The 24,897-nt window shown below is 34.2% G+C and overlaps 1 protein-coding gene across 7 annotated transcripts in view; it reads left to right on the top strand.

The window, feature by feature from the left end:
• LOC150094601 (cell adhesion molecule Dscam1-like) overlaps positions 1 to 24,897 on the top strand; it is an 823,608-nt gene that overhangs the window by 697,981 nt on the left and 100,730 nt on the right. For all 7 annotated transcript variants that reach the window (XM_090411254.1, XM_090411255.1, XM_090411256.1 and 4 more), the window contains 3 exons: positions 8,711 to 8,859; positions 15,623 to 15,754; positions 16,242 to 16,406. In XM_090411254.1, coding sequence (XP_090267380.1) covers positions 8,711 to 8,859; positions 15,623 to 15,754; positions 16,242 to 16,406 — 446 coding nt within the window. The remainder of the gene's footprint in view (positions 1 to 8,710; positions 8,860 to 15,622; positions 15,755 to 16,241; positions 16,407 to 24,897) is intronic.

Here is a 24,897-nt window from a genome sequence, read left to right as displayed (position 1 = left end):
TTGATACTGACCACTTGTCTCTGGAAGTGATGACATGTTGTATTAGCGGCATCCGAATGGAGTCCAGTAGCTGACAAGTCGTAGAGTATGTGTTCAACAATCTGTTGAAGGTGTGGACTACAAGTGCATGATGGCGATTCCAGGATTATGGAATCTGTGTACGTAGCATCTTAGTTTTCCATGTCCCGTTAGTAGCGTGATTAAACCTGGAAAAATGACGTGTCTTTTCAGCCGGAGTCTGCTTCTGATGCTTGTCAAGAATTCCTTTGCTGTTGATCCGTTTTTTGATGTCTTCCATTCTTCTTCTTCTTCCCACAAGTTTTTTCTTCTGCAAGTGTTTTTATAACAGATTTTGAGTACTTTTGGTAATTTGTTTCTAGCCATTCGTTTCTAGCTGCTTCTTTAGCCAGCTGATCCGCTCTCTCATTTTCTGCTACCCCAGTATGCACGTTCACCCAGCAGAACTTGTTTTCCCATCACTCTATAGCAGTATTTCCCAACGTTTTTTTGGATCACGCTCCACCTCAACGCCTCAAAAATTTTGATGTCCCCCCTCGCCGACAACGGCGAGTGTTTTGAGTTGATGACGAATGTAACATCATTTTCTAATTGCCCCCAAAAATATTCAAATTGCTCCCCTGTGGGGCGTACGCCCCACGTTGAGAAACATTACTCTAGAGTGAGATTTTGAACGAGATTTCTTGTCTGTTCTATTATAATGCTATATGGTTGTTTTTTTTTTTTTTATGCCATCTATAGTGCTTTTACTATCACTGTAAATTGTTGCTGTCTTTTGATGAGAGGTATTGAGTTCTAATTCCCGGAGATATGTAAGTGACGGAACTATAGCAAGTTGTTCTGCTTGGTTGTTGGAACAGAGAAGATGCAGCCTAGAACAGTATTCTTGTGTTAAAGATACCAAGTAAATTTATAACCTTGATTAACATATATTATACCTAAGGTAAAAACTTTTCACAGTATTCTTGTATAAAGGACTGTCTGTTGTATGCAATGAAAGAACAACCGACGTTCCCTTCGGTCTGCTTCCGTCAGGGTATATCTGAAAATCGTCGCTTTCAGAGTTTTCCTTCTCGTTAATATATGTTCTCTTTGCTGGGTGAGCCCACCTACTGTAGTGAAGCGGGCGTTCGTAATAATTTGGATCGATGCTGTAACTTTCATTATATCTTCCGGGAGTGACGTCATATACGAGAGATAATTCGTGTATTTTCAGGCAGGTCGGTTTTAGAGCTGCAATAACGCAAGCTGCCTCGAAAAATATTGTCCTGTATCCTTTAATTATACATATAGCTATAAGTGTATGTTTCCAGGAAGGAGCAGCGTATATGCCGGTGTATATACACATCAGTGGTAGTATAGCACTGGTATATATTATTTTGTGCTCGTTGGCCTAATCCTCACTTAATCCTTGCCGACTTAGTAGGAGGTTTACTACTGATCTGATCTGAATTTCCCTTTCAGTTGTTTCTGACCATCACGGGCCGGTTTGCCTGTTCTGGGGGACGGAAAACCCCTACCTCTGTATGAGACCGGCTAACTCACCTTTAGTCGAAAGAGACCGTATAAATTCCTCACGTCACTGACGGGATTCGAACCATGTCTTTCCGACCAAAGGACTTCGTCTATACTGACTGATCTATGGAGGCTCTTGGTTACTACTTATAAGCTTTTTTCGGCAACATACGAGATGTGCTTATTGAAAGTAAATTTTTCATCTATTATCACCCCTAGGTATTTTAACTCACTGGCTAGCTCGAGAACTTCTCCATTTAGGAAGACCGTTACAGGTTATTTTGATTTTTTGCGTGAAATGTGGAACACTTTAGACTTGGAGCAATTGAAGATAACTTTTTTCTCGCGTGCCCACTCTGCAATTTTAAAGAGTTCTTCATTGGCCGTTACTTCTAACTGTAAGCCATCGCGTCCCCGAGTCATTATCAGCGGCGATGGCTACGACTTTTGTTTCAATAGCGAAAGGAAGTCTTAAAAACGAGTCGTACTGGATGTTCCAGAAACCTGCCCCACAGCAGGAACCTTGCGGGCAGCCTCGTTTGACTTCTTTCACTACAGTTGTGGTTTTTAATATCATGGTTGCTCTTCTGTCTATAAAATAATTTCTGTAATGTAGAGGAAGTTTTTTGGGCATCTTAAATCTATTAACTGATTGATTATGGCTGCCACCAGCAGCATTGAAGGCTCCTTGCACATCGAATGAGATCAGTAATACGTCTTTTTTTTTTTTTTTTTTTTTTGCTGTCCACTGTCTTCTGTAAACTATATAGCCTCCATAATTGCATCTACTGTGCTAGACTGAGGTCTAAATGCATATTGATCGCTACTTAATAGATCTCTTGAGTAGACAAAGTGCATTATTCGGTTTATTGGGAGTTTTTCTAGTATCTTGCCAGCAACGTTTATGAGACTGATTGGTCTGTATTTGCTAATTTCATGGGATGTTTATTTTCCTGGTTTGATTATGGGTATAATTTTTGAGCGTTTCCATATTGAAGGAAATCGACCTCTTTTTAGGCATTCGTTGTAAACCGTTGTTATGAATTCGGGGAATTCGAGAAACACTCTTAGGAGTATTTCGCTGGTTATTCGTCTTCTTCAGGAGTTGTTTTTTTTTGGATCCATTGATCTTAATAGTGGCTCGATTTCATTAGCTGTAAATAAGTCATCGTCAGGAGTGTCTATGTGTGTTTTCATTGTTTGTCTGTAAGATTTGTGGATTTCTTCATCTGTTGACTCATCGTCATCGGGAATGAACTTCTTTATTATAATAGCTGCAGTTTCTGTTAATATAGGTGCTGTCTTATTCTTGCTTGCTTGCTGCTAATTTATATATGCAATTCCAAGGATTCGATACAGTTAAAACTGTACTAAATTTTTTCCATGATTCTGTTTTCGCGTTTGTAATTTTGGCCTGATAACTGTATTTGGCTTTATAGTAGTTCTGTCTTTTACTCTCTCACAAATCTTGGTTATTGTATGTTCTTTTGCATAGTCGTCAGAGTGCGTTAACACGTTTTCTTAGGGCTGTTAATTCGTCGTTCCACCAAGGAACTGATTTTCTTCCATCGATGTTTAGCTTATTGGTTGTTCTGAGTGTTTGGTCGCTGGATTTTATCAGACTTGATGAAAGCGCAGAAGCAAAGAAGTCTCTATCGGTTTGTACTGATGGCTAGGTTTTTGTCTAGGCTGGGGTAATGTTCGCTGTTCGCATTATAGTGATCTTCTGAGATTAGGCATGAAAATTCTCTTTTTAATGCTTTTATAAATTTCTCTGAGTTGATTTTATTGGTAAAGTACTTGGTATTAATTCGATGGTTTATGTTGTGTATTCCGTTTAAATTTTTGTTACTGACGATGAAACTTAATATGCGATGGTCAGAACAGCTTTCTCTTCTTCACATTTCTATTCAGAAATCTCGGGTAAAATATCATTGTTTGCTATTGTCAGATCAATGAAGCTGCTTCCTCTGGTGTTTTCAAATGATGGACGGTTACAATAGTCGTTTAGCATGTGCAGGGAACTTGATGCTATGAACGCTTCCAAATTTTTTCCTCTATTGTTTGTGTTTTCGGTAAACCATAATACCGAATGGGCATTGCTATCTATTCCTAGAATTAGGCCGTGGTTGATGGTAAAATCCATGATGTTGCCCATTTTTTCTAGGTTATATATTTTATGTCAGCGTGATAGTTTAGATACATACTTGCAGCGAAAGTTTTAATTCTTCCTTATGTAATTTCGATAAGTAAGTACCAAGTCCTCGTTGCTGTGCTGAGAAACTAATATCGCCTCTTCTTCAGGGTTGATCACTAGTATTGCAGCTCTCTCTCTCTCTCTTTCTGATCCCTTTGAAAATATTTTATAATTACTTGGAAAGCCGCATGTTTTGTTGTTGATGTTGTAGGGTACTTGTATTAATGCTAGTCCTATATCTTTTTCTATTTATGAGTTCTGTTAAGTTATTTACAGCCTTTATAGAGTGTTGAAGATTTATTTGAAGGCATGCCAGAAGTAGTGCTGTTTCTGCTAGCTTTATTATTGCTTTCCATAAATCTGTGTTTTGAATTTTGAGCTGTCTGTAGTAGTTTTATATCAGGCAGTCTTTGCTTAGTAGTACCATGTGTTTGCAGCCGTTTTTGGTTTTGGCATGCTTGTGATTTTGGCAATTTATGCAGTTCATCTCGGACTTATTTCGTGAGCGCTCATTGAACGTATGTTCTTTAGAGCAGAATGGAGTGGTTTTCCTCCTGCAGTCTCGTGTGTGATGGTGGAATTTATTGCAGTTAAAGCACCTCAGAACGTTTACCTAGTCTGCACAAAGGCAAATGCTCCACAGCATTCATTTTGACACCAGTTTTTAGCAATTTGGTCCTCACTGTTGGATTGACTTCAATAATTAAGTTTCTCTTCTTCATTTTTTTATGTCATGATGTCAGCTTTGTATCGGTTCTGAAGAGTTCTTCATTGTGCATGCGGATTGAGTCGATTGCTTTGTTCGCATCAATTTCACTGGGAATATCATATATAATTAGTCTTGGAAGATATTTCTTTCTTGGATTTGCTACTAACATGTCTTTGCTTCGTGATTTCGTCATGTAGCAAGTCTATGTCAGTCTTTTCTTTGGATTCAATTAAGACTCCTCCGTTATTAATACTTTTAATTTTTGTTATTCAGATTTTGATTTTCCTTGGGTCTGTTTTTTCTTTCATGATATTTTTAGTTTCCTCGCTGTTTAGTTGAGCAGCTGGTTTCACTATTAGTTTATATCATGGATTGTTTTCAAATTTGTCTTTGTTTTTATCATTATTTTTAACGACTTACGAGTATAGCTGAGTAGGTTGAGCTAAGTTAACCTGTTCCAGGTTGCTTGTAGCTGCCTGTAGTTCTATTGCTACTTTAGTTTCGTTTTTCATTTTATTGAAAATCTTCGTTAGTTCGCTAACTGCGGTTAGGATGTCTCCTTTTTTAAATCGTTTCTTAAATTACCGCTTACTTTCGCAATGTTACGCGGCAAATCTAGGGCTTTTTCAAACTCTAATTCGTCCCGTGCCGCTATCTTAATGTTATTTACAGTTGGGTATTATAACATTCCTATTGAACTGCTACTCTTTCTAAGATACATATTGTATTTACAGTATTCCTGCTTGTTCCTAGAAGTGACGATTCCATTGAATAGGCTTCAGTGTTAGCAGTTGGGGGGTGGGGGGTGGAAGAGAATTTTGTCCTTGCTGTAACAGCTAATCCCATTATAACCCAGACGTCCTTGAGGTAGCTGAACAATAAATAATCCGACCAGCAGTATTCAGTCCATAAAGATAGAATACAATTTCACCCATACGTTCTTAGACCTATGAAGCTATAGAGTAAATTATTCACTGTTAGATAGCTCACTGTACAAGCTATCAGTCGATGCTAGACACATCCAGCTTTTCTGTTCGATACCTCACTAATTCAAGGTAAAAGCAAGAGCGATTTCAGGCATGTCCTTTCGCATCCGAGCTTGTGCGACTCAAAAAATTGTGTGTGTGTGTATGTGTGTGATATCACATATATGCTGATAGAAAATAGCGTATATTTCTTTTGTATTTGCATAATAGGTTGGGTTAAAGTTGGTGAACATTACACATTTATTTATCGTTAGATCTTCTTATTTTTCCTACCTCATATTTTCTTCTATTTTTTTTAATTCAATTATCTGGACCAAATAACTTTAGCTGGGATATACACATTATTTCAGAATAAAATATGATTATGTTTACCCTGATATGTATTTCTAATATAGTGCGTATCGGATTTAAGGTAAGTTTCTATTATGCAGTAGTCTAGCTATTGTTATTCAAGTATTTCAAACATGCAGTTATTTTGGGGAATAACTGAACATATTGTTTAAAATCAGACGCCAAAAGAATATGATTTAAACGAATGTTATCATGACTAAAGGCATACTACATTACAACATCAACTGCACATATTTTATTATGACAGTGTAAAATGTGCTCGTGCAGGATTGAGCAGAAACTGTTGTATAGCATTTGCCAAAAATAACTTGATGTGTCAAAAGTTTTTAGACATTTTAACAAAATCATACGAGAAGAATTTGGACTCTCATTTTGGCCAAAAGGGTACTCATCACATGCCCTCATATTAGCCACATTTAAACTTATTTAAACTTATATTTTTCAGTAAATGTTTTAAATTTCAAGGAATTAGAACTGATGAACATATTTCTAAACTTATCCATAAGCCTGAATGCGTTTCCATTCGTGATAGAAATGGACAGCGTTTGTTACTGCAGAAATGATGTACTAAATTATGTATCTGTTTTTAAACCTTACGTCTCTTCGAATACTTTTTAAACGAATCGCGTAGTTTTAATTTGCGTTGTGAGTACGAAATATTTAAGTATGTAAGCAAAACAAACAAATAAATAAAAAATGGTTTAATATTTGTATGATTACATTGAATTCTCGATTTTCGCGATGAATTACAAATTGTATGCTTGAACAACAGGATTGTATAGACAAACCACGCATTAAAAAAAATAATAATAATAAATAAATAAACGCCATTTTAGTTGGTTTCCCTCTGTTGGAAGAACATTTTAGTAGCAGTTTTCTTTTCTTGGGATTTGGCGAAGAAAAGATACTAGCCAAAAAGCATGCAAAAATGTTTCTCAACGAAGTGAGTGCCTTGTAGGCACACGTATACCTGGGGAAAAGCTGGATAGATAGCATTTCGCAGGTCACCGCTTCCCACCGAAGAAATACTGCTCGTAGCAAAATACATTACTAGTGGCACTTCCGCTAGTTTAGACGAAGTAATGGTTAAGTTAGTCACCCTAGTGTAATTTTGGGAATTCCAGGTCAGCTATAGTGTGAAAGCTACCTGCATCAGGCTTTATGCATCTAAATGTTCGTGAGTGACCTTTCTAGGATATTCCAGAACTATCTATATGCAGCTACAGAAATTTGAATGACAATAAACTGCATCTCTCCAGACTGAATAGAGTGGTATGTAGTGCGTTTATTTGGAGGAGTGAAAGGCAGCTGCATATATCAGCGCTCGCCATTCCGGAGTAGTTGAAATTTTCTGACGTAGCTTTGAAATTCGGTGAGCTGGTCGGAGCTTCATTTGAACAAGGCCTTGAAGGATACTATAAATATCGCACTTGAGTGTTATTTCATTAATCCTGACAATATCTTCTAGGTGAAATGCAACAACTCGCAATTAATGTCAGGATTCTCACGTGAAAACAATGCACTTGAAAAAATCTCTTAATATTCAAAACGACGTACCTGGTGTTTAGTTTCCCCATGGAGGCTATTCATGATAATAAAACGGTTCTTGTTGACCACGAGAACTATAGGAGAGAATGACTACTATTTAGGTTTTTTTTGGTCAAATGTATTTATTTTAAACTAAGTTATACTAACTAGTTTCGCCAACTGTGGCTGTTGGCTTCATCAGGGATAAAATTATATAAAACTGGAGAAAGATAACCAGTTACCATTTCTGGACATTTTAATTAAGAAACAAATAAATGGACGCATCAGCCTTACAGTTTATCGCAAACCTACCAATACAGGTAGATACTCACACTTCACTTCTTCACAGCATATTTCTCAGAAATTTAGCATTGTACATATGCTAAAAAATAGAGCCGCTCTTAATATTGTTCGAGTTTCCAGTTTTATTAGTGGTAGAGCTTACGGTTATTCATATTTGATTTATTGTGAAATAGGGAAAGGCAAAAGATGGATATGAATGAAAGTATTATTAGGTCAACAAGATGAGACCTTTATATTATACGGGGGTTTTGGAAAGTTCTGATAAACACCTAGAACAAAAATGATATTAAAGAAACTGATATAACCACAAGAACATATCTTGAAACCTTTTAATCGCCCCACCCTCTGCCATGTTTCAAATAATTGTAATAATTTGATCCTTTTCCTTTAGGATATATAAGAAGTTTTTGTTCTATGTGTTTATCAGGATTTCCCCCCCCCCGCAGATAAAGCTAATGTATATTACGTTAATAATAGCAGTTCTGTAACATGTCACTCTACAGATCGTAAAGCGAATAATTAATTTAGGGCATTGATTTAAGCTTATGTTTTTAAGACAACTAAATTCACTGCTATGAAAAATAAAATGACACGTAAACAACAAAGCATATTGAATCATTATGCAAACATCTCATAATAAAAAAGTCATCGTAGATATGAGAAGGGTACTCTCTCTCTCCCAGAAGGTTAAAGACCGTCTGTAATTGCAATTGCACGATCTTCGGAATTATCCAAAGCTATACCATATAAATAAATTGGTAAATATGAACCGGTTATCTAATCGGTCTCATATGGAGAAATGGCCAGAAAACATTCGCCATTTCCAGATGAAACACTTGGTGGTTTTATCTTACAGCCAACCAACCACAGGTAATTTTATTATTTTTGGATTTTCATGACTTTTGATATTTTTGTTAATTATATGGAATTAGGAATGTATTCAAAAAAAAAAAAAAGCGAAATGACAAAGCATTAGTGAGGTTTACACGAAAATTTGAGTGTAATTCTCCATATTCAAAGAAAGTATTTTTATGAAATTTTTGAGGAACTTTTTTTATCATAAATGGAATTCGTCTAACAAACAAAAATAATTTTCTCTTTTAGGTTCATGATATCAAGCGAAGATTCTGAGAATGGTAAAATATCAACGGTTACCATTAATGAAGTAGAAAGAAGTGATTCATCACTCTTTTCATGTCTGGCACGCAATAGTTATGGGGAAGATATCATGACTATTCAGCTAACAGTCCAAGGTAAGGTTTGAATTCTTATGCATAATATATATATATACTAGGGGGGGCTCCTACGGCGCCCCGCCCCCGAGTTCTGGACGGGTAGGCCGGTTCTCCTTGAATTCTGATGACTCGAATTTTTAATACTCAAAAGGAGGTTTCTGGTGCATACGGCGTCCAACCCTCCCGAGTTCCGGATTGGTAGGACGGTTCTCTTTGAATTTTGAAGATTCGAATGGGGGGTTCCCCTCTAGCGCATACAGCGCCCAACCCCGTGAGTTCCGGGCTGGTAGGCCTATTCTCCTTGAATTCTGATGACTCGAATTTTGAAGATGCACACACACACACACACACACACACACACACATATATATATATGCATGTGTGTGTGAAGCAGCACATTGCTAGTGGATATCACTGAGTAAGGGGTAAATATTCTTCAATTCAAAAAAAAATCTGAGACTTTTTTTATGCTTGGTTGAAGTCATATTTTAGCTGTCTTCAAAAATGGGAAGCAAGCATTACATGTTCTGTGGATTAATTCTAGACAAGAGAGAATAGGAATATTTTCAACAAATTATCTCTGTGAGCATGTGATTCCTCGCTTGATTGGCTCTGCTGCAACAGCAGAACGAATTTCTTAATGTGTAGCATATTGGCAACATTTCGTATTACTCTTCATTTCAGGAAAATGTGGCCATTAATTCGAGTTAAAGCTAATTGTATCCTTCACCTAACTTAGAAATACTTATTAGAGCCCCATGTAAAAGGCTCTGGTGCTTCTCAACGAAAGTTGAATACTATTATTGAATGGAAGTATTTAATTGAAGCAAACACAATCTGCTTCATACAGTTTGAGTTTTCTATTTTGGTTCGATTATTTGTGTTTACTTTTACTACAACGATTATCGACCTTCCGTTGTCATTCTATGTTGCTACATCGACTGGATCATTCACAATATCATTGCTTACACGATCTCTGTTGAGTATGCCAACTAACTTCTTCCTTCCCACCCAACTTTAAGCTGATCACTAACTATTCTTGTGCATTTTTTAGGTACAAACATTACTTCCTGAGTAAGAAGAAAAGTGATTGATATGGTTCAGGATATCATGCATGCAACTTTTGCGTGTACATTCTTATGCATTTAACATAAGAATACTTTTATCAGAGAATTCTTATGTTAAATGCAGTCTCAATTTTGTGTTAATTAGCACGTCATCGTTTCTGAATTTAAAGTGATTCAAATAAGTGAAACATTCTTTAAGTTGTTAAATTTGCAAACCTGTATAATGGTTTTTTTATTGCTATTATCTAAGTACAATTATACGGTATGTAAATATTATTTCTGGAAATTTTCCATGTTACTCCTCTATAATTGATATCAATATCTATGGTTATTTTGCTTATCATTTTAAGGAGTACCCCTTGTATTACGTCATTGGCTTTTTTTTTTTTACTCCGATTTATTTAATGACAGATAAACGAAAAATAGGGAAGGTATAATTTTTGACATACCTTTATAGAATAATCGAGGTTGTCTTCTTTTGGAGCAACATCAGGAGTACAATGATAAATATTATAATATAATAGTTATGTAATATTTATCTTTATACTCCTGATGGTGCTCGAAACCTCGAGCATTCTACAAAGGTATTTCAAAAATTATTCCTTTCATTTTTTTTCGTTTATCTACATCTTTAAAATATCATTGTCTTAAATAAATTGAAGTAAAAAAAAAAAAAAAACAATGATGGCGTAATACAAGGGGTACTCCTTAAGAAAATCGGCAAAATAGCCATAGATATTAATAGACATATAGTTTTTTTTTTTTTTTTTGCAGTTATACTTCTCTCCAGAACTAGAAGTAGTAGAAAGTGGAAACTATGTCAGATGAAGTAGTGAGATTATTATGCATCGTCTCCTTTACATGGTCGAGGTGACCTTGATAATGTAACTCACCATCGATTGATCAATAGCTCCACAGCAATTTTCTTCCTGAAACTTCATGTGAAATGCGCATCCTTGAGAGCACAGAGTACCAATTCTGTTTAGCAACAGGCTTACATGCTGTAAATTTATTTTTCTAGATATTGATTCAGGTAGCACATTGTTCTATTTTTATATTCTAATTTTGGAGAACATCAGGAGAACGTTAAAATAATAACCACTTAAGATAAAAGATAAGAGGCGATCTAGTGAACTGGGTTCATCCACATACTAATGTGTCAGGTGCAAATAATGAGGCACCTTCATGTCTGAAAAAAGCATGAGTGCTTCCCATCATAATTCCAAAAGAAAAAAAAAATCACGATATCCGCTCTTTGTCTTTCTGCCAGTTTCCATAGCGCAGTCGGAAGGATTATGTGTTTTGTATCCTTCGGTAGGAAAGACAGGAGTGAATGCCATCTAAACGCGAGGAACACCTATAAGGAATTTTCAAATTAAGATTAGTTAGCTATTCACATACTGTAGTTACAGAGTATTTGCGCTTCCAAAAAGAAAAATCAGCCTGGAATGCACGAAACAAGTAGAGGAATTTTAGTGGATATCGAAAGATATTCACTAAAATTTATGGGGAAATCTCCAAAGCGGAAATTTATGTTGAACTACACAAATTTCCCATTTATGTAGTTCAACTTGTATATGATTTGTTTGTATAGTCCTCCATCATTTAATTCCTAGGAGCATTCCATCCTGGAATCCCCATGATAATGCACCTTCCATTCTTCTAATTGCAGTTGTTATATCTGAGTGATGAAGAAAAAAATTACGGAGAAGACCCGGATCTCTGTCTGACATCAATGCAACTAGGCTAACTCTGCCTGAAAAATGCCTTATTAACTCCTCTGGTTAATCGAATTTGAACCTATCTTTCCAAGGTAGGTGAGGAGGTGCGAAACCAGTTAACTATAAAGAAGTTGTTGACTACTGATGCGCACGCAGAAAAGATAAGCGATGAAGCAAACTGGAATTCCAAAGGTTTTGACTGAACATGATGCACTTTTGAGCACTTCAAGTGAATAAACCAACCAGATTTTTCATCTATCAGCTGGATCCATGCTACTTGCTGTCAACAGTTTTTCTGTGATTTTGCTGTTAATTATTGCTTGTTAAGCGATAGCTTGAAGGGACAACACACACTTTGCGTTTCTCGTGATTTCAGATATTTTAGTTGGGAGATGATTTTCATTTGCCCAGTGTGATTCCACCGTTTAAGCTATTTGAGTACGAATGAATGGCTTGAAAATGTTCCATGTTGGGTCTGTACAGGTTTCTCCGATCATGTAAAAATTAATAACAATAAAAAAGCTTACCCCACTTACGGTCCTAATTTCTTATAGGTTTGCAGGCTTTCTTAGGTGGTAAACACATCAAAACTTTGAATTCACCTGGAATTATTTCTAAATAATAAAATCTGTTTGCATGCTAGAAGATTTATTTTAAAAACGGATTAAAATGAGCAAATCATATCTTACTTTGTATATAAACTTTTGTATATAGCTTTTCTAATTATTTTTTATGAATAAGCATCCGTTTCTTTGATAATGTCTATATTTTCATATTACAGCACGCACATTTTTGATAATTATATCGATAATGACATGAGAAAAATTTTCATGCGCGCTAATAATATTTCCAATAATATGCGTGAATCTTATTCTTTGTAATTAGAATTGGCTTAACAATTTCACTTATAACCGGCAAAAACGACCAAACATTCTTTGGTATTTTCATTTTAATTTTACAGCGTATTCCTTTCCCAGTATTAGCTATTGTCCTATGTGCATTCCAGGCTCAAAGTAATCTCCGCTTCTTGAAAGATTTAGTGAGCTCATAAATATCAATAAAGGAAACCGCCTTGGAACATGATATTGACTGCTAAATATTTTATCTCCTGTAAAGAAACCAGAACAAAATTCTCGTGACAGGCGAAGGTAGATTTGGCAGCCATAACAACAGAGGAAGCACTTGCGAAAAGTAATTTTATGTTCAAAAGGGACAGAGAAACGAAGGACAAAATTCTCTGTAGAATAAGTGCCTACTAAATATTTCAATTAGAAATATATAATTTCAAAGAATAGAATTTCGTGTAATTTAATAGAACAAAAAGGCAAGATATATATAAGAAAAGGTTAGTATATAGCTTTTGTAGTTTTATTTTATTTATGTTCCTCTTTAGACCAGAAAGAGAAAAATAAATCGAGCAGATGTAAAATAAGAAAAGCTTTAAGATTTGCATGCGAGGTGTATACGTAGCATTGATTTCGGCGCACTCTGTTGAATTTTATATGGGTGCTTATCGTTACCGAATATTTTCCGTAGCAAAATTGAAAATGTAGTGTTTATAAATGTTTTAATGAGGTCTCGAAGTCTCATTTTTGCTTTAAAAAATAATAATAAAATTGGCCGTGCTGCTGTTAATTGACAAGCAGAAGATGCATAAACTGATTTAAATTATTTTAACGTATAAATGAGTATATTGAAAGTATTTAACTATTAGTCTCTGTGTTTAGAAAGATTTCAACATTGAATATGAAAACATAACAAAATCAGTTCCAGAATGATGAAAAGAAAAATTCATATCTCGAATGTTTCTGATTCTTATTTACTGAGTGAAGTTTTAATTTCTCAGCGGGAGGAATAATTTCCTTCTATATTATTTCTTATATATATATTATATGTTTAGATATATTTATAATTATTTAAATAAACATTTATAACTTTTCGTGGATGGAATTGTTATAAATAAAGAATAAACAATTTGACAATCTGATCAATAGATGATGTCATCATCAAAGGTAACATCTGTGGATCAAACTGAGAACTATCTTTTCTTCTTCTTCTTCTTCTTGTATGAAATTATAATTTATATTTGCACATGAATGCAGAATATAAATCTCTGCCTGGGTTTTATTCTTTTCTTTATTTCTACAGCAGCTAGTTGCCATTTTATTGTAGCTGTTACCAGTTTTGAGCAATCCTCACAGAGTGAAAGCGCAATACAACGGTTTTATTTGGACGAGATATTCAGAAACAGTGCTATTACATACGAAAACATGGTTTGTCATGGAAATCTTTTATAATGACTCGTCGGCATTGACAATTTTTTAGCAAACTTAAGAAATAAATTACTGCATTGTTGCTACGTTAGTGTTCTGTTCATCGCTGCTATCATAGTTTAAATATATGTGTCCCGAAAAGCAGAAATAGACAAAACATATCAACTGAAGAAATACGTTGCATTTACGTTTATATTGTTTAGCTTGTGTTTTTTTATGTTGATGATAGTAAATAAAATAAAAAATAAACGAACAAATATACAGCTGAGCAAATAAGTACACAGCATCCCATATAGCGTTTGGGTTAATCTCAATAGTCCTCCTTTGTAAGAGTATTAAAGACTTTTGTTTTATATGTTCATCGTGCATAAAGTAAATATATTCCCCATGCGATAAGGAGAAGGATTTTTTGAGTAAAGTGCAAACAAGTAGTTCAGCACATCATCAGGAATATGTACATGTGAGATACGCACTCTTTGTACTTTTGGCTGGCAGAGTGATTAATCAGTTTATCATGCTATTTAGATTCCGATGTGTAGCAACCTATCTCATAGGGGGACCTATCTCAACCTATTTGATATCTGAATTAGACTGAATATTCAGTCTAAGTACTGATATTCAGCCCATTGTGCGGGACAAGATATGCTGTAGATTTAAAAAAAAAAAAAAGTATCAGCTTTAAAATACAGTGCTAAAGAATGTTAAGCTAGTCCATTTGACAAAAGCGTCTCCTATACTAAAATACGATGTTTATAACTGTTAACTGCAGAAAACGTCGTTTTTGGTATAAGTCCTGGAAATTTTGAAATCGGTTTTAATCAAAACGTCTACTTCTGCTTCAATCTGGTTTTCGTGTGGAAAGTCTTCGCTTTCTGACCACTATGGGTTTTAACCACTTTATTTTTAACCATTTCTAACCACTGTATTGAACACTATATTGAGCACTATAAAGAGATAATTCTTCATCCTGATTTTTATTTGAGGATGTTGGCGATTCCTGAGATTGTCCCTTGAAAAATAATAGCTGGAGAGATAATTATCATAAAATTGAAAAATGTGATACTGCTTGCGTAAATTACATTTCGCGTATTTGATTTATTCATACTGATATTCCTACAGTTATACATTATACTGGTCAAAATGTTGAGCTGAATTGGTAATAAACAAGAGAATATTATCCGTACAACGACATGTTTTCATGTGTGCAGAATTGGTTCTCGATGAATTGGTGTATCAGAGGAGGAGAATTATATCTGTGTTGTTCACGATTCATTTACTCTGCCCCCAACCTCCAAAGATTTTGTTTCACCTCATTATAGATCGCATTATTTCTAGTCAGTAATGATCATTAATTCAGTTTGTGGTAAAATGTGGCGTTTCTCAGCGTAATGTAAACCTAAGCGATCACATAACCCTAAAGTGACAGTCACTTTTCCCTAATGAAGCAGTGAACTAATGCATATAAAAGGAGACTGATAACTTCGTGTTCTAAGGTAATTTAGTAAACTTTTATTTGCACTTTCCCCCCATTGTATTTTTCATTTGGTTAAGAACGATGGTGGTAGACTAGTTAATGTCTATTATTTTTTTTTCCTTTTCGGCAGAATGTATTAAAATACTTTGATATTAGACTCATTTTTATGTGTATATTTTATTGCCTTTTGAAGTCATCCTAAAAATATGTGTACACTCGAATGAATCAGTATTGCTTTTAACCTAGATGTTCCAGATAGACCTGAAAATATAGAAATCGGTGATATTAGTAGTCGGTCAGCTAGAATATCCTGGTCACCTCCATTCAATGGAAATTCAGCTGTTATGGAATATAATGTTCATTGGAAGGAGGCAGATGGTGAGTGCCTTTTTTAATCGGTTAATATTTTTTATTTGCATGTAGAAATATGAAGAATATGTAGAATGTTATACGCCAACAAAAAATAATTTCATATAATACTAAATTTAAATCATTACATATGGGTGACGCTGTTTAAGTGATTTGCGAAATCATATTATACGTGTAATTTTTCAGTAGATTAAATTATTCTTAGGTATTAGTTATATTTTTTCCCGAAAAGCATCTGTTTTATTATGTTTCGATGCTTATTATTAATGATCGTAAATAATGCTCCTTTGTAAATTAACTGATATGTTCATTTTGATTAGTCGAAGTATGTGTGACGATAACTGAGTCCTCCATTCTAAATTCTGTTTAAAGAGTTGGTATCCTGTAAGTTAAGAAAAAAAAAAAAAAGGAATAGATGATTCCCTTGTATTATGGTAGCGTTAATTGACTTTTCTTCAACTGCGCTTTCTAATTTATACTCTTCATACTATTTTAGGAACCAGTAGTAGTTCGAATAGTGTTTCCATCCCAGGAGGGAAAACCAGCGCCATGATAAGAGGACTTCATCCACGCACTACTTATTATTTTAAAATAAAGGCCGTAAATTTTCTTGGAGAGAGTGGGTTTAGTCCTGAGGTACTGGTGACCACTTTAGAAGAACGTAGGTATAGACTATTTCATCAGATACATTGGTTTTGAATGTTTATTGGACATAGAATATATACTAACGGATCAAAATATGGTTTATTTTCTTTCAGCAAAATATATTTATTTTGGTTGGATTTAATTTTTACCAATACCGTGATTTTAAGATAATTTCAGATATTATTTCTCTCAGATATATTAAAACAACTTTTCTAATGAAACTTTTCTAATATTCCTGATGTATTATTAATGCAGCTCTGAAGAATTGGATTACATCTATTTCGATGTCATGAATTTTCAAAAATAAAAGAAATAACTTTCCAACTAATTGGACACACCAATATAGAATAACAAGGTTGTTTTATTTTCTCTTTTTCGTTTTGCAACGTATCCTGGTTAGAAATAAGGCGTCTACATAATCAGTCAGTCATTTTTTTTTTTTTTTTTTTAACTATAGGTATCAGATCTGCATATTTTATTAGCAAGATTATAGACTAGACGTGGAATTTTCTAGGGATAAATATTGTAGACGCCCTTCTGGGGATTAGTTTTATCTGCTGTATTTCACTTATCTGTGTTTTCACAGGCAGTTCGTATATTTTAAAAGCGCATTTTTGCAGTCGCATATTTTACGACTCAGCTATGGCTGCTTCCATTAATTTGCAAGCGTAAATCTTTCTCGAAACTTTTTCAACGTTTTTAAGTTAATTTATTCGTTTAACGAAGTTCCTTTTTTGGGCGCATTTAATGAAATATGCATATTTACATTCTTTAAAAATGCATATCAATGAAATGCAAGTGTCTCTGCTTCGATTTTAATTCCATATCTATGGCATTATACTCCTGTGCATTTTTGTAATGCATAGAAACTTGGTCACGTGTGCAACTTTTCTCAAAATAAATAAGATAAAATAAATTCTTCCATAAATATAAAGTATTGTTATCCCTGCTGTGCTTTTAATATGAAATTCCCTTAAGTTTCTCACTAAAAGTAGTTCAAAATATGCTTAATGATGTCAGGTATAAATTCCTGTTGTTTTTCTACAAGAGATCTGGAATCATTGTGGAAAATTGCTTCAAGAAATTCTCAGAAAAACAGAGGTGCATTCACTGCCCCGGATATTTTTCTTCCAGTTTCCCGTTAGCGGATTTGCAGTAAGCTGAATCTTATGATTTATCTTTATTTTTTGAACTTGGGTGGCAGTTTTCACTTTTAGTCCCTCACTGCTTATGCAGATAAATGATCGATCTATTCCATTCACTGCAAAGTCTATTCGCAGTTTTCTTTATGAAAGTATTCTGTTCTGTTTTCCCTTATTGACTCTTAAGTTTTCTCCCAAGAAAACAACCAAATCTCGAATATATATGGATTAAATGCTTAAATCGGAACCTCGAGATTAGTCTTTAATATGTTATTGCTTTACTGTGTTTAATGCATCCTTTTAATGCGATATTAACTTTGACTATTAGAAAATTAGCTGTATTTATGTTGAATGGTATTATTATTCTGTTAATTAATATTAATTGTTTGAAAATTCTTCCAACTAAAGCATAGAATGTTTTTGCCTCCGGATTACTTATTTAAAATTTTAATAAACCCTTTTCTTCAACGAAAATCTATATAATTAGAGCATTCAGATTAATCATAACTCTCTCTCTCTCGCGCGCGCTAAAATATCCACTATATTTATCATGCAGAAGCCACTGGAATGAATTCTCTTATTAGTTAATTTCGAACTCCCCAAGATTACGTTTTATTCTTCCATCATTTATTTCTCCAGAATAATTTTCTTTGTATTTCGGTTGCAGTTCACGATGCATATGAATAAAGCAATACGATGCATAAAGCATATGCATTAACTTTTAATGCTCAAAAGTTGAACAAAGTGAACATCAGAGGAAGAAAAGTTATTGATGGATGATATAATAATTTTACTGGAAGACCAAGAACATGGGAACAATTTTTATTGAACCCTGTTATTTCTATTCAGTCAACGTGATTCTCTAATTGATAATACCATTAATCGTATAAGGGACATAAACCACCGAAGAGATCATATTACTCCTAGAGGCATAACTGATGAATTTATTATTTCATCCGATGGGGTTATGTCAGGCAATCTAGTAAAGAGCACTCTCGATGCTATAAAACTTTTAAATTGCGTTTCTTATTTAATATGGGAATCTCCTGTAACTGTGTGAACGGTCCCATTCCAGTTTCCTAGATGTCCAAATTATTCATCGGATTACGTCGTATCTTGCATATTTTAAACGGAAAGGGATACCAGAAAGAAAAAAAAAAAAAAAAAGAAACTATAACAAAAGTACTATATATATGAGTTCATGGAATTAACCTACTACATAGTTACTTTCCATACAATACAAAATCAACTGTATTTATGTTGGTTATTTTTGTTAATAATACTGTATGCGATACAAAAATAAAAATAAACAAATAAAGATCATTCGATTTCTTTTGCAACCATTTCTCTAATACTGCAAATTCGTTACTGTTTAACTACCTCTACCAATCGCTCTGGTGAAAAATAAGCAGCTATTTATATTAACATAATATAAATAGCTGAGAAAACTCTGCGTATTCACAAATAATATTTAAATACCCTTCATGGCAATTTTGATTAGAAGTTCTTTGTAAACCGACCATAAAACGCACATCATTCACTCGAATTTTGATAATAATTGAAAGCAAACGTTAGGCTACTTTTTCTACTCAGAATCGTGTCTAAAAATAAATAAATAAAGTAACTAAATAAAATAACAATAACTAAAAACTAAATAAACATTGCTAATTCACATGCATTATAGATAATAATAAATAATCCGTATTGTTAAGTGGCTGCAATTATACCATACCTTTACTCAGGGACGTCGCCAGATTAGTTCGCGCCCTCAGGCAAACAATTAAATAGCGCCCCTGATGGATTATAAGACAAAAATATAAGAAAATCTCCAATTGCTATTTTGTTTTTATTACAAGAGAAACATTAATGCAAAACGATTACATAATATTATTAATTAAATGTTTACTCTACGGGAATATCGCACAATAAAACTGTTTACAAGTTCTTCTAAATTTAAATTATAAGCTATGTCTGCCATTGTCGATATAGTTGCTAGACCAAGACAATTTTTCTTGGGTCATTGCTGTTCGCAAATAGTTTTTAATCAGTTTAAGCTTGGAAATAATTCTTTCCGCACTTGCTACGCTAACAGGAATTGTTAGCATAGCGACGGCGCCTACCGCAATATAGCTGAACTAGCGCCCTTGTTAAGCTGCGCCGTAAGGCAGGCTGCCTCTATGCTACACCCTGTCGACGGTACTGCTTTTACTTCTTATAACTGCCAGATACGGTACTATCCTTCTCCTTCTGACAGGGAAATTCTTATATAAGTATAATTCTGCTTTCAAATAAACTGAGAATTATTGAATGTTATTAATGAAATTTTTATTACTATACGATAGATGTGAACGTTTCTCGTTCATGGCTGTTATAAAGTAATATAGTTAATATTTAATTTTCTTATAACAGATGATATAATCCATATATAATAAGTAATTATGTGCTTTATTTTATATCGCCATTATTATGATTCTCTAAAAGCTAGTAATTGCGTTTGGAATGGCTTGTTCATTCATGATCGAAAAAAGAAAAATTGACAATCAGCGAAATCAAGAAACAAAACAAAAAATTTTAAATAACAGTCTATGATAGAAACATCATAAGTAACAGCAACACCAGTTTCATAAGCTATGAAATAATTCTACTTTAGTAACCTCCCTTAGTTATGAGAAAGTGGAATTTATATCTATGCAGTGCATCCGTTTTGGGGATAACTAAACAATGGTGATCTCTCTCTCTCTCTCTCTCTAGTGGTCGGGTTATACTGCTGACTGTTTCATTTTACTTTTCTTCCTGTTTGCAACATAATCACGCAATAATAAAGGAGATGGCACTCTTCCCAGTATAACAAAACATTTTAAAGTGGCACGGTTCTACTATGAACCCACGTAAAATAGCTACGTTCTGTATCAAAATTGTGCTAGCAACATAACACGTTTTAGAAGGCATAAAATCATTGATAATGGTAGTCTTTTCCAAATATAAACTATAGCATGGTTCACTGATTATTTTCTATTCAAGTCTCATTTATTATTAGTTATTGTTGAGAGAGAAGAGGAAGTTCTCTCATCGGAAGATTCAAAGACTGGCAATTGAAAATACTTTCATTGTAACTATATTCTCTCATCCTTATTATTACACCGATAAAAGGAAAAGATTTTTTTTTTCTTGAATTTTTCTTCAGCACTTTTGTTTTTGTCTCTACTTCAAGAAGTACTTTGCAAGCTGCTACTTGATATTGTTTTCTGAATTTCTTGAATGACTTTCTTATCGCATTTTTGCTTGGTCGATTTTTCCAATAAATTATGTTTGAAACTTTGTCTGCTAGAGATTCCACTTAAGTGTGTAAAGAAGTGTATCAGTGTATTCAAAAGTTCCACAAAGATCACACAACTTCCCTCAACTTCAGTATATTGCAGAACGGGGGGAAATTCATGTGCAATTATGCACATTAATACTTATTGCTAATTTACTTATTTCACATATTCTTTGGTTAAGATGAATATGGAAACCTTTTAAACAAGTGTATTTGCATGTAGCCAGAATAAATGTCTAATTATGCTTCTTTTTTTCTTGCATGTCATGGATTTTAATCCCTGAAACATCCGATTTTCTATTTCTTTATATCAACGAAAAAGGCGTCTTCCAAAACAGACAAATATTTAAGTTCGATTTATTGATCAAGCAGCAAAACCTTCATTTTATATTCATTTATATGTGGAAACATCTAAATAAATAAACTATTTTACTTAGTATTTATTTCAAGCTCTAGAGATATATTTATTTTGAAAGGGGAAAAAGGAATACACACACACACACACACACACACACACACACCGGTGTCCAAAACCTAAAGACGAACACTGTTTCTGAATATTTCAATTGCAAATTCGAACGAATCAGCTTGTGATAATTTGTATAATTGACGATTTCGTGTAGTAAACGTGTACGCATTCAAATTTTCAAATCGTGCGCCAAGGTGTCACGTGGTAGACTCAACGGGATAAAAGACAAAAGGCTACACTAAGCGAAATGCGTTTGCAGGAAGCATTTTTCGTGAAGGAATAGAGTTGCAAACTTAGATGCCTTGTATCGTGAAAGTGGTACTGCTTACAATCGCAGGAATGTTTTGGAAAGGATAGATACTGGGGTGCTGTGGTCATGTATTATGGATGACAATGCCACACCTGATCGCACACGAGCAGTGAAGATACTTCTGGAGACCGAGGATATTAATCGAATTGAGTGGCCAGCACGCTCCACAGATCTCACCCCCCCCCCACAATAGAACACATTTGTCAAGCAAAATAGGGAAAAGTATTACCCCCCGAAATTCTCCTCCAGAAAACAAATACGCCTTATCCTTGCTCTGAAGGAATTGTGGGCCAGTTTACCCCAAGTACTCCTGAATCACTTGGTGGTAAACATAGTACACGTTGTGAGAACGGCATCGCAGTTCAGGATGGACATATTCCATAGTTAAATGTCTCTCCGCATGGTTTGCTATAAACACTGTACGTCCTTAGAAAATTTTTAACTTTTGCCAAAAACTTATATTGCAAGTTAATTTATACGAAATTGATAACACATTTTTGTGTAATATAGCTTATTACTATGTATGCTGGCAATAAATTTATGTCCACATTTGGCTGCAAGCATAAATGTTTTTCATATACAGGTAAAAATGTAGTTCATCCTTAGCGTGTGTGTATTCGTATAAGACTATTATCATTTGTATAAGATCTAAAATAGATCAGGTTTGATTTCCAGAGGAGCATTTCATTTATCATTTACCTGCTGATATTATTAACGTTCGACAGTTGCTCACAGTTTATTGCAATCGTAAGCAGATTTTACATAAAATAACTATGTATTAATATCAAGGGATTATTCTTCTTCAGCTATAAATGAAAACCACCTACATATTGAAACTTGTAACAAGAAAATAATCGCCTTTATCATACTAAAATGAGCGAAAACAGCATATTTTTATTTCATATTTAATTCGTTCGTGTATTTTTTTATCAATTAATCACAGTGAAAACCAAATCAAAATGTAGCACAATCTATTATTGTGTCAAACCGTGCGATTAAAAAAAAAACTGAAATAATTATACAGAGAGATTCAGTTTGATATTTGTTTACATGTTGTCCTCTGCCGAGCCATTTAATTGTAAGCTGCAGGAAAGGATATCGATCGTTCTTTATAATTAAGCTTTCTTTCTTTCATTTGTTGTAATGGATGGCGCTGGATTCATAAGGGCAAGAAGCAGCTTTATTTATATAATTTGCTGCTGTATTTTTTGCATTAATTTTTTTCGATTACGAGTATAGTATTCGATGTCAAAATACATGAAATTAGCACATTAAATTAGTAAATTGATGTTTAATTGTACTTTGGTAATGTATTAGTGATTTGATGTTAAACGTTTAATTAATTCGATTTTCTAGAAGGAAATAATAATAAAAATATTCGTATGGGGGTTTCCCACCCATTCTTCCCAGTCCCTTTATGGTGCGGACGTGTTGAGCCCTCCTGAGAAGGGATTAAGTATATACTTTTTATGACCTTAGATCCATCTATGTTCACGGGGCCGGTTTGCCTGTTCTGAGGGACAAAAAACCCGAGTTTCCGGGTGAAAATATAAAGGGAAATAATAACAGATTATGAAGCGAATTTCAGTTCATACTGCACCACCATAATACTTGTTGCAACCTGGTGAATACGAAACAACTAATTAATAATGGTTTTTTAAAGCTTCAGAATCATCTCAATCAAAAAATGTAGCTGTTACTTAACACACCTGCTGCTGATGTGGTATACTAAAGGTAGATTTACTAAATTCTCCTTGTTTAAACTGGTAATGACTCAACTTTTAGTAGTCAAACATTTAAATGTAATTTTGCACTAACAGTTTGCTTACTATAGAACAGGTTCTTTGTTCCATTATTCCTCAGTCATCACATGCATCTTCTATTCATGATGATAAAGAACTGTTTTGAAGAAGTTATGAATGCACTAAAACTCTCACATAACACGCAGGCGTATCACAGCCATTACCGTTTACATATCCGTAATTTTTCTATACGGTCATATAGTGTCGGTGCTAGCACATATTCGACTGCCGGAAGACATTTAATGACACGAAAGTGCGTGATGATAGTGTCCACTCGTAACGCATCGATCGCTCACCTACATTTCCTCGAATGTTTCTAATACCAAACATTGCTCCCAGAGGAAATGAATATGGTAGATGAACGCGCGGTAGATGCAAAGAAAGTAGAAGTGATGACTAACAATGAAATGTGTGTGTGTGTAGAGAGAGAGAGAGAGAGAGAGCCGAGTTTAATCATTAATTATAAACAGTGATCGTGTGTTTCAGTAACAGCTACCTCCGAATGATGTACTTGCTTAAAACGGAACTACAGTACATTAAATTTTGCTTGAAGAATGCATAAAATATACAGCATTCATTACTTCGCTGATAAAAAAAAAAATAATAGTAATCATAAATCTTTCGAAATATATATATATACTTCAGTTCTTATTTATTTCAGAAATAAGAGGTTTAATTATTCCCACAACAAAAATAAATAACAAGTTTATTCTAACCAGTTTTGACACCAAAACTCCGGTTAGCATCCTTAACGGCTTTTATTATTATTATTGGCAATACCATCCACGAAAGGTCTAACCTTTTGTGCATAGTATTGTACTATGTAAGCATGATTGGGCTTACGCAATCCGAAAGCCCTACCCTTCTGAGGCGACAGATAAACAGAACGATACTAGGTGCCTCATAGGAAACCCATGCACTACCTGAATTTCATTCTTTTGTTTCGCGTGTTGATAATAGCGAAATGCCTACTTCTTGCTAGAATTGAATAAAGAGCGTCACTAATCAACTATAAATAAACTTTAATTTTTCAAGACTTTTTCATATTTTAAGGATAGATAAGTTTGCATTTCTACATATAACAGCGATAGTTACTAGATCTAGTTGTAAGAGCATATTTTTGTACTCTTCGAATAACTATGGATTCACTTAAAATTTTTTATTCTTCCCGACAATCTACCGAAATATGCAGATTCTAATTAATATGCGTTAATTAATTATAAGGACTAAAACAATCTGGGTGGCGAGAGCATTTTTATATTTCATCTCTGTGAGCAGTCATAGAGAAAGTGCTAAAACTACAAAATTTCAGCAGTTATGAAGCCAATATGACACTTCGTGTGATTTACTATGATTTGATTGATCAAAGAGAAAACAAGAAAAAGCACTTAAAGTACTTTTCAACAGAAACCTAGCCTTTTAATTACGTTTTGAGAGCTACAGCCTGCTTGATAGATTGGAAGTAGGG

Source organism: Typopeltis vanoorti, chromosome 21 (assembly GCF_054136105.1).
Source record: "Typopeltis vanoorti isolate ZY-2024b chromosome 21, IOZ_Tvanoo_1.0, whole genome shotgun sequence".
NCBI classification, from domain to species: Eukaryota; Metazoa; Arthropoda; class Arachnida; order Uropygi; family Thelyphonidae; genus Typopeltis; species Typopeltis vanoorti.
The sequence above is the reverse complement of the archived record's forward strand: the minus strand, read 5'-3'. Positions and strand labels throughout refer to the sequence as shown.